Here is an 11,610-nt window from a genome sequence, read left to right as displayed (position 1 = left end):
CCTATTTCAAGACAAATAGGACTAAGAGGACTAAATAATTTTTATTTAAATGTATAATAAATAAACAGCATATTTTCTGTATAATAATCTACACTTAGAGCTTGTGCAAGTCCATTTACACACCACTTTTTTTTTTAAAGAGGGGGTATTCTGCTTTTTTCAATCACATAGCCCCAGTCTATATCACACTACAATGATGACCAAACCTTCTGTTGGTCTGTAAATGCAGTAATTTAGAATAACTGCCTTGTATAAAATTGCTCTCTCAAAATGGCTGTAGCGAATGTCTTGAAATAGGCCTCTGTCTCTTTAAGAACCTCTGACCCTTTCCGACACGCCCCCTACACATGCTGTCTGTGGCATCAGTGGGGAGGGGGTTCTGCTGAGGAGCAGTGGTTGGTTACTCGGCTGGTGACGAAAGCTCGGAGGCGTCTCCAGGAGGTGGGGGCGTTCCTAGGAGGACTCAGGCACACCTATCCCTAAAATGGCTGCCATCAGAGTTTTTACAGATTACTCAAAAATACGTGAACGTGCCAAGGCAACACTTCAGGCATGTTTTTAATGAGGGAATGACATAATAACATGATGTAAAGCTTGAAAAAGGCGATTTTGTATAATGCCCCCCCTTTAATGCCTTTTACATCTCTATGCATGTGGAGGGACCGCATGCATTTACACACTCCCTCGTGTCCCACACATTACATTATAATTTACCTTTTGTTGAGATGAAAGTGCATTTTGTATCTGAAGCTCAATCTGGAGCTTAAAGGTTGCTCACAAACCCATTGAAATCACACTTGAAATAGGCTTTTTTCCACATGATGTCATAACATTGTAAACAGAATAGTGTAAACAAAATTGTGTGCTTGATGTTGGTCAGATGAAAGGCATAAGACGAGTGTGGCAGGTTTGTGTATCCAATTTTCCAAATAATGATCAGAGAAAACATTTGTAGGCTGTCTCTCCAATGAGACTGAAATTATGACATGACACATTCTGGAATGTCGTGAACGCAATCTGTTACAACATCACAAAGAATGCAAATATATAGGCAACATCTTTTGCAAACAACAAATTCTATCATCCTCCAAAGGGTCTGAATTAAAAAAACACTACTAATGCTAGGATCTACAAACATGCTCTGAAATGCATGAGTGATCAGTTCGCATCTCCCCAATGTGAATGCTTCTTGACGAGTTTGAAGCTCATATTCAGGGTAAAGTACATGTGTGTATCAGAGAGGATGCTCCCGGACTGTAGTGCCTCCTCATTGCAAACCCATGGATGCTCAGATGCAGTTTCCATGGTCACTGAAAGTCTTTTCAGTGTATCACGGAAAACGTCTAATCACTTTTGGTGATTCTCTCAACCAGCACTGAAACAAAAACTTTAATGTTATAGTTGTTCATTACATTTTCCTGCCACATGTCACTCATCACAGGTAAATACGGTCAATGCAACATTATGTCATTGGTCTATTTGATAAACAATAACGGCATAATGTTTACTATTATTACTATTGTGTGGGTTGTGGTGAAATATACATAAAGCATTATTAAACTCACTGGATTTGGAATTTGGTAGTGTTGCAAGATAGGGTCATGGTCAAATAGCAGCTTTGGCCTCAAGGGGTCAGTAAAAGTCTAGTTTGAATAATTTAACATACTATTTTAAGTGCTGAGTACAACTATTTTGCATTATCTTTAGTAAACCTTTAGTCCCACTGACTTTCAGCTACAGCCAATTAGCATCTATTTCAAACAAATAAACAAAATGTGTAATGTTTCGGCACATGTCGTCCTTTCTTAGTCATATGTGATTATGTCTTACCATTTTATTTACTGAAATAATACCTTTTTTTTTTTCTTACCTGACTCTGGAATCAGAGCATAGACTGTGAATAAAAAGTGACGTCTCTAATGGGAAATGAGGAGTGGCTCCAGATGTTTCTTGCTCTCATTTGTCTTTTCATTTAAACTTATTTGCCCCTCTTTAAGCTCTTATGTAACACAGGCTTGTCATTCTTACCTCCATTTGTCTAAACACACACTACATACATCGCCTTATTGTTCCCCTTTTGCTATTTTTATTTTAATTTTCGTCCTATTCTAAATATAGGAGCTGGCTCCAAAAACCCAGCCGTATTGCTAGCATGAACAAGCTTCAGTTAGCTCACACTGAACAGCGATGGACCAAGTGAGGGTGGCGTCCCCCATCGCCACCCTCACTTGGTCCATCGCTATTCTACAGTCTAGACCAGACAATTTATTCATTATATTTTCATTTAAACTTTATTTAATTTTAAAGTCCCATTGAGATTATAAACCTCTTTTTTAAGGGTGTCCTGGCCAAGAGGCAGCAAAAGACACACAGTAACAATTTCAATGACAATCATCAGAATAAAATGACATACAAAGCTCTGGGAACCACTTTTGTCTTGTTTTTTTGTCTCGTCTTTGTTTCAGTGTAATTGTTCTTGTGGAATGATCCACAGTGTGACTTTAAGATAATGCTGCTCTCGACATCACACTGGTTTACATATGAGGCTGTACTAATCGGTCACATTGTTGTGCCTGATCTGCCCTTTTCTTGTCAGTGTAATGTCAAGGTAGTTTTTAAAAACATTTTCCATGCTTCCTTTTCTTTCCTGCCACAAAACCCTCTGCACGTTTCCTCTCTCCACCCCGTCCACTCCACAAAGGGTTAATCCATTCACTTAACCATCAGGCGGATTGATAGTTGCTCAAATGCAGCGCAGCTTAGCCCTCATCTCCACTTCATCCGCTCTAAACACTGTCAGGAGCACAACAGATGTCTCCCTGCCTCTCCTCTCTCTCTCATCATCAAACCAGGAGGACAGACCAGGCGAGCGCACCATTACGAGAGGCTCCCATGTAAAGTAGATCTAAAAAAAATCAATAAAAAAATAATTTAGACACTGGACTCCTCCCATTTCTAAACGGGGATGCCACAAGTTCCGGGCTTCCCCACTTCAATTCCCCGATAGAATAGATAGTCATGGTTGGAGACTTGTGCATGGAGAGTTTTATTATTCCCTCTTGCCTGTTTTTGCCAAAGGATAAAACGGTGAGTCATTTTTGTATATTAATGGATAATGATTGACTTTCATGCTATTTGAAATTGCACTGGGTAAACATGCTGCAGACTATTTTTTTTAGTAAGTCTTGTTGCAACAGTTGTCTGCGCCCTGACTTATGTAAGAGAGAATGAAAATGAACAAAAGGGCTGTATGTATGTATATGGAAAATATGTGAAATTTCAGTTGTTGTTTCTGAGCAAACAAAACGCCTGTACTCATCCTTTGTTGGCACAGAAGCAAGTGAAACGGCTGACAAACAACCAAACACTCGATGGCAAAATAATCTCTGTAGTGGCAATTTGAGAGCTGAAACCGATTAAAGCTTTCCGGATTTCAATGGAAGACGTTTTAAGCTCTTGAGAAGGTAATGTAGGACAAACATGAATAAATGGAACATAATGTAAACTCACACAAGGCAAAGATCTCACGTCATTTTAATTTATTATAAGCCTTTAGAGCACTGGTTCTCAACTGGTTTGACTTCGAGACCCACGATCAGCTCAGGACGACAAGTCGCGACCCAAATAAGAATTTAATTTGGTAAAGTGCATATGACACATTAGACACAATTTTTGCAAAAACATAGTTAACACAATTATGTTTAACATTTTGCTAAAACAGCTACCTAGCTTTCTTTAGTTTGACCATTTTTGTGATGTTTGTAGTTTCACTTCCTCACAGGGCACTGACATTGACATGGAGGCAAACAATTTTACTGTTGCCGTGCCGACCATGTCAGTGGGAAAATTCCTGTGAAACTTGACCTCTATCTATGTCATCAACTTATACAATCAAATAGATATAACTCTTCTTTCTAACATTTCTGCTTCACTGAAAGAAAATGATAATTATTGCAGATGTAATCCATCTAAATAAGTCATATTTTCAAATGTATTAAAATCTGTCATATACACTTTAAATATATTTTAAAATACAGGATTTCTTTTTTTACACAAATTGTTATTAAACAAGCATAAATTAACCTATAAATCTGAAAATCAGAACATCGCGGCAGGGATTGCAGGGAGGGGGGAAGGGCAAAGCTGTGTCTGCTCAGAGGGTCCGATCATAAATTATAGTGCTTAGTCAATTTTAATTGTTAATAATCATTAAATATGACTGACAAATGAATACAGGTGCATAGACACTCCAATTTCAGTTTATTTGCTTAAAATAAATGCTATTCGGTTATTATTAATATTTTTTTTTTAGGATTTGAAACATTTGTGGGGCGACTGTTTTGGACAAAGTTGAATAGTTTGGGAGGAACACACAACGTCATGTGTGGAGGAAAAATGGAACACACCAACATCAAAACCCTATCCCCACTGTGAAGTCTGGTGCAGGAGAATCATGGTGTGAGGCTGTTTTGATGCCTGGACAATGTATTATCATCAATAGAAAAATGAATTCACAAGTTAATCAAGATATTTTGCAGAAAAGCCTGAGACATTCACAACAGCGTAAATAAGTAAGTGAACCCTTGTATTAAATAGCTAACTGACCCTCCTTTTGTAGCAATAGCTGCTATCTTGAAGGTGCAGATTAGACGCTCACAATGATCAGGATAAATCTTGCTGCAAAACTTCTGCAGTTCAGTGAGATTCCTAGGTTCACTTACTTTTTCCTCCCTGTCCTGTGAATGTTAACATGTTATGGCCATTAAAAATGTGATAACATGTGATTGTTTAGGTGGACACTTTTTATTCATTCTCATGATTTTGATGAAGATCAGACCACATTTTATGACCAATTTAGGCAGAAACGTGAGAAATTCCAAAGCGTTCACATACAGTTTCCTCCCACTGTATATGCATCAGCCTTCACGAGACAAACTTGGCACATATTATAACTATAACTTTTCCACTACTCTTGCTACTTGCTTTCTTCAAGATGAATATGCCGTCAGTGGTGACTGTCTATGTAACCAGTTGAGCCATATACAGTCATGGAGACGTGTGAACAAGCAGCAACTTCCCTCTCTCTTGGTACAGCAGCATTTTTGCCCTTTTCTGCAAATTTGTGGTTTCTGTGTTCCACAATGTTTTGCTTGATGCTTTTGTGCGTCCTTGCTGTGTTTTTGTGGGGTTAGACAAGGTTTTTTTTTTTTACTGCAAAGTCCATTATGGTCCTGAAGAAAGCAGCTTTTTAAAAGTAGACAAACAGCTAACTTTTGACCTAAAGATATTGAGACCTACACAAGGAACAAAGGAGAAGATGAAAGGCTGTTATAGCGCGGAGGGAGGAAGGAGCTGACCAGTGCAGGACACCACGCTTTGAAACAAACCCAGAAGGCGGTTCAGAGGATCAGAGGAGGACTGAAGGCTGCCAAGCGTAGGGCCCCTGCAGCCGCAAGGGCCCCGCGTCTCAGTCAAACTACGGTGTTGTTTTACTGATTAATCGACGCGTTGTTACGGGCCTTTTTGTCTCAAAGATGAGTTGAATCCACACGGTTCTCATGCGCGCAATTACTTACAGTAAAAGTAATTGGGCTAATTCTCAGTGGTCAGACAGAAATAACCGTCAGGTTCAGGTTTCAGTTAGTTTTAAATCAACGGTTCCCAAACTGTGGGTCAGGAACCAGAGGTGAGAGAATGTGACCATTTGCCATTTACCATTTTAAAAAGTTGGGAAATAGACTAGTAGTAATCCTAAATCCCAGTCTGACAGTGGCTTAGTGGTTAGTGGTTCTTACACAGAGGGCGGGGCCTGAATTGAGGACATTATTTTCCACTTCTGCCCTGCACTACTGCACAGTGGAACTGTTTGTGACCGTAAATGGATTCGCTCTTCTTCTAACCATGGGATGCGTACTGTAGGGGCCCCCGTGTGGATTTTTGCTTAGAGCCCCAGAAGGGTCAGCACTGGCTCTGCTGACACCTGAAAACAATTTCGTTGTACAATTGTACAATGACAAATAAAGCACTTACATGTATGCTATAAAAGAATCAATTTGCTGAAGTAGCTTTTATAGCACTGTAGCATTTTGTGTCACCTCAAAAAGAATTATAATCCTTCACTAAAAGTAGCGAGACACAATGAATTACCTGTACTGTAAACAGATATGATGGTGAATAAAAATCCAGTGAGAGAATTCTTCACTCATTAGACAAAACTCCACAAACTAGGAGCAAACTGACAAGTGCTTTATTGAAAACGCAGGAATAACATTTGCAGCTTTTTTCTTTTTCATCCTTACAAAACGCAATGTTACCAACACTTCAAACTGCCTGTTCACTTTTTCTGCCAAACTCACAAGTCTCTGTGTTTTTCCAGTCTGCGCAGATGGAGCCCTGAAGTCAGCGTCTGAAGTGTGGGATTCATCAGCAAAAATGAAGACTATCACATACCAACAGAACAAAATTGCACTAGCATCTTTTCCCATTAAGTCTCCTTCACCAAATGGACAAACACTGTTGCAAAAGGGACAACCTTTGAAACCAAGATGGCTAACTTAGACTCTTCTGGATTTTGGACATTAAGAAACTTGATCAAATAGTTTGTGGATTTTTTTTTTATGTTCCCAATGTTCTTGATATCAAAGCAACATGGCATCATGGCAAGACTTTGGAAAAAACTAAAGTTGGTAATTGTTTTCAACATGGCTTCTGCTTGGACCTTTTTTATTCTGCTTCCACCTTTCTTGTTCATTTGCAAAGCTGTGTAAATACACTCTGGATATTTATTTTCCAATGTTTGTGAAGAGAGAAGGCAGCTTAGCATTTTACCAAGGACTTTGATAAACACTCAAGCCAATATTATTTTCAACATGGCGTCTGCTTGGATTTACTTCTTCCTTTTGGCGCTTTTCCCATTTGTTTACAAGGCTCAGATGCCTTCACAAATATCCAATTTGGAAACAGACAACAGCACTTTAGATGTAATAAATTCTTCGGTGGTTTCCAATGTAAGTTTTGGGCCATCTAGCCTTGTCACAACCAGCTTAGCTACAACACCCTCAATAGCGACCACAACGGAGAAAGATGATTGGTCGCCAGCTGAAAACTATTTGTACACAGGAGATTCGACAATGCTAGAAATTTCACGTTGCAATCGACCTTACAGCCCACTTGGACAAATTGGATCCTTACCTTATAGCTTTGACATTCCGCTAAGACCAGCGATGGACGCTTTGGCTAACACCGCTAATTTCCTCAACATGATCTACCAAGCTAGCGATCTGCGAGAAAGCACTGTGGAAGAAGACATGGAATGGTACCACGCTTTGGTCCGTGCGCTTTTGGAGGCAGACGTGCTAATTCAAAAAGCATATTTAACTTTCGACGCGGATCCGGCGGCGCAAACGCCACAGCTAGTGCTACGCGCGACTCGCAATCCTGCGGCTAAAGTTCAAACTATTATCTTGCAAGATTTGTCGAAGTTTTGGAACACGTTGCACCCTCCTGCTCCAGCACCAGATGATTCGTGGTTTAGGAGTTTTAAATTTTCTGAGAATAATCGTCCAATAGCTGCGCTGTCTAAACGACTGCTGCTGAACGATCTGAGCACGTTGGACACTCCAAAATGGCGGCAGGGCGACTGTTATGTGACCAATCGCAGTGGAGTGAGGTGGGCCAGCGCTCCCTTCCTGGACTGTGAAGATGGAAGGTTTGTGCCCGGATGGATGCTAACTCTGTCCACGTCGTACTACGGACTGAAGCCAGATCTGACCCCGGAGTTCAGGTACAAATCTTTTAAAATAATTATGAACTTCTCTCAAAGTCATCTACTGTAGTCCTCACTAGACTTCTAAGTAAAATTTCCTATTGGGTATTTATATTGTATTTGTGTGATGCAATTGGTTCAATCCAACCCATGTCGCTCTCTGGTCATACTGGTGCCGCTGTATCAATCACCAATCACTGTTCGACTGATAGGTGTCCCATGACTTGCAAACCAATTTGGCAACCTCCAGCAGCAGCCGCTGATCAGGTGTCTGCAAAAGACGGATAGGATTGTTTAGCATGTTTATCTATTGATGAAGTGATGACTTATTCATTCACTCCACAAATGAACCGTGGTTGTAATTTCCTCTCAGTTGGACAGATACATTGTTTTTTTTGTGTGTTATACAGTAGCACAACTGCTAATTTGAAAACACTTGTCCGTAGGAGGTTTGGAGACACATTTAACAAAACACATAAACAATATTTAAAAACGTAAAAAATAAATAGAAATGTAAATATTGTTTGAAGAAGAAATGTTGCTGGCTTTATAAAAAAATGTAAATGTAAAGATGTAAGAGTGTATTATTTACATTCTGAAATGCTCTACACAGAAATGGCCTTCTCCAAACAGTGGTTAACCTACAGGGACGACCTAACTAACATACTATAGTCTTTACATATCCAGTGCACTTTTCACCAGGAAGACTACCTTGCATTTTTCTTTCTGCGCTCCGTGACATTTCCTGTAGCAACAAAGAGAAGTTTGCTTTATAAAATGTCAAATTAATTAAATTATTTTAGCTTAAGGCCAAAATTTCTCCTTTTGTGAGGACACCATGGTGAAATATGACAATGATGTCAATGAATTCCCTTGATCAATCTATTCTACATTGAGAGACATTAGAAAATGAAGTGTATATGCTTCTGGTATCATGGTTTAAGTTTTTACTTGAAAAAAATCTATATGTACACTATTCATCCATCTGTACATCCATTTTACCACATGTCCATGGCTGGGAGACTTACCTTCCCCCACACAATTGACTTTTCGCAAAACCCTGCCCCAAAGCGATCCTTGTCCAATCATAACTCATAGCAACAGTTGTTTTCCGTCATTCTCCCAATCTCCTGTTGTTCCTCTCAAAGCCAAAAAAGCAGGAGCAGCGCCTTTTTTTCAATTTCACAATTTGCTTTAGTATAGATAGTTGAAGTGGCTCCTTTGTTAGTTTTATATATCCCTTCACTGCTCAGTGCAACCCATTTTGATCCGGAAGATACTGCACTGCTATTGTACCAAAAGAGTCACTAACAAACTTCTCGCTACATTATGACATGTTTAACTCCACTTCTTGACAGAGCTAGCTAACATTGCTCAGGGGGTGGGGCTTTTGGGAAAGGTCAAAGGTGATTTGCCTGTCAGCCTCATTCTCTCACTTGTGAACAAGGCCACAAGATTTCCTTCGAACATGAGAGGACAAATAACCTTTTTCCTATCGAGAACAATGGCCTCAAATTTGGAGGGGCAGATTTTCATCCCAGCCACTCCCCAGAGCCCGATGAAAGTTCTGACGCGATAAAGCCAACTCGGCTGCAAACAAAGCAGGTGAAAAACGGCAACCTTGTCAGTTATTAATATACTATTTCTTTGTTTTTGTGTGTGTGCGAGACAGAGGCGTGATGCGAGTGGATGTGAACATTCAGGACATAGATGTGGACCAGTGCGCTGCAGGAAACAACTGGTTCGCCGACACCCACCAGTGTAACCGCACCAGTATGGAGGTAAGGACGACCAATAAACCAAAACATTATGAGAGGTGTGACGAACTAACTCCTCAATCAAAGCATTGTACTCCATAGTCACTGCCTTCACTGAAGCCAAGTCTCAGCCCTGTCACTGGAAAGAGTGAAAGGCAGTGATGATCTGATGGATTATAGACTTTAATCCAGATTCTGACACACTTCTGACTGAACAAGAGCAGTCTCTGGTCAACGCTGTGCACTTGACAGGTCAATGCTGTGCACATGACTCAATACAAAACAATAAGCATAGTGAACCTTTAAAATGACACACAAGTAAACAAAACATTTTCATGCGAACATCAATTTTTACTCATTCTGCCAAATGCACTGTTGTTTAGGGAAAATAAGTGATTAAAGATGTTTCGGGATGGGTCGTCTGAATTTACTGTTTTTAGTTTTTCTTAATCTTACAATCGAGACAATTGTCAGGAGATAGAAGGACATAGCATTGTGTTTATATAACTGTAGTTATAATCATTTATTTTATTAAGAGAATGTGATATCCATTCTGTGGATGATTCATTCACTGCTCTGTCAACCTGGGGGGAAGTGAGCTATTTCTGTAGCGTGATCTGCACACAGTGTCAATTATAATCTTTGTGGATCATACTGGAATATAACTCCCTTTATCTGAAGGATATTCCAGCATTAACAACTGTGGGATCATTGGAAAGTACATGATGGACATAATCATCAGTTACAATAATAATACATTTGTTTTGTTGTTGCACTTTAAAGGTGCATTATGGAACTTTTTTGTGGAAAACTTTTTATTAGTGTGTATTTGACCTTTCAGTGACCCAGTGGTTAGCATGACACCTTTACTTTCTATCACAGTGGCCACTATGATGCTTCAGGATCATTTGTTTTTAGAGGTTCTTATGAGTTTTCACTGCTGACAGACACTCTCACCAGAAAACCTACAAAACAATTGATCCTGGAGTGTTTTAGAGATCACTGTGATGAGAAGTAAAGGTGCCATGCTAACCACTCATACAGCCATTGGGTCACAAAAAGGTAAATTACGCACAGATATCTTTAATATTTTTTCTGCATAAAAAGTTCCATGATGATCACCTTTAAAAAAAGAGAGCATGATTCATTTGATCCAAGGTCACGCTCTGACACTCTGAGCCAAAGGCCTCTTCCACAACAGCTCTTACACTCAAACTAAGGCATGCCCAGGCACTCTCGCCTCACAGCAAGAAGGGCTTGGTGGGACTCTTCTTTGTGGAGTAAGCATGTTTCCCTCTGAGTAGGTTTCCTTAGGTGGGAATATGTTTTTTATTCCACAAAAACAATGGGGACCTTTGGGGCAGGGGTGAAGGACAGTATGCCTGTGAGTGTAAGTGCAGGACAACAGATGAAAATTAGCCCATCGCTGCAATTAGGTGTGACATTTTGCATGCATTATATGTACTCATGTCCCAACCAAATAAACAAATGTAGAAATAAAAAATATAAAGCTAAGCATTCTTGTCATCAAACCACCACCATTGGCCTATTGGACGGTGTCTAAAGGGCGGTTAATGCTTCACCAAATGGGGTAATTTATCCTTTGAACATTGTCTCTCATACTGTTTTGTGGTGACCAACAATATATGTGAAGCTTTTGCAGATTTAGATGTGGCTGGTCATGTGAGATCGGGTGAGGGGCGCTGTCTGGGATGTACATCAGAATCAGAATAATTTATTAATGGCCACACGACAGAGTTGGTGGAATTTGTTTTTGGTACAGCACATTATGCTCACATCTCCTGTGTCAGTCACATACCTGTACATACAGATAGTCAAAGCAACATTACAAACAACAGGTTTATGTACAGTTACTATAGGCATGCACTGTCCCGTTCAGGAAAGCCACTTTGACTTTGAATGGATTGCCATAAACAGACTGGAGTTTGATCTGTTCTTCACTCACATATGCATGTCCGTGTGATTGTTTTCAATTGTAAAGATTTTTCTAATACGAACAACAGAATGTCTATATAATGAATGTGTCCAATCCATGGGCTATTGACCTTTTAATGCAAGCACTTGAAC

The 11,610-nt window shown here is 39.8% G+C and overlaps 1 protein-coding gene across 1 annotated transcript in view; it reads left to right on the top strand.

Moving 5' to 3' along the window:
• The first annotated feature begins 2,768 nt into the window (after positions 1 to 2,768).
• The window catches only part of gpr179 (G protein-coupled receptor 179), a 29,137-nt gene continuing 20,295 nt past the window's right edge, over positions 2,769 to 11,610 (top strand). The window contains exons 1-3 of the mRNA XM_079553696.1: positions 2,769 to 3,087; positions 6,377 to 7,783; positions 9,438 to 9,546. Of these exons, the coding sequence (XP_079409822.1) occupies positions 6,870 to 7,783; positions 9,438 to 9,546 (1,023 nt within the window). The 5' untranslated portion in view covers positions 2,769 to 3,087; positions 6,377 to 6,869. The remainder of the gene's footprint in view (positions 3,088 to 6,376; positions 7,784 to 9,437; positions 9,547 to 11,610) is intronic.

Source organism: Gobius niger, assembly GCF_951799975.1.
Source record: "Gobius niger genome assembly, chromosome: 3".
NCBI classification, from domain to species: Eukaryota; Metazoa; Chordata; class Actinopteri; order Gobiiformes; family Gobiidae; genus Gobius; species Gobius niger.
Note: the sequence above shows the minus strand (reverse complement) of the source record. Positions and strands in the feature narration are given on the sequence as shown.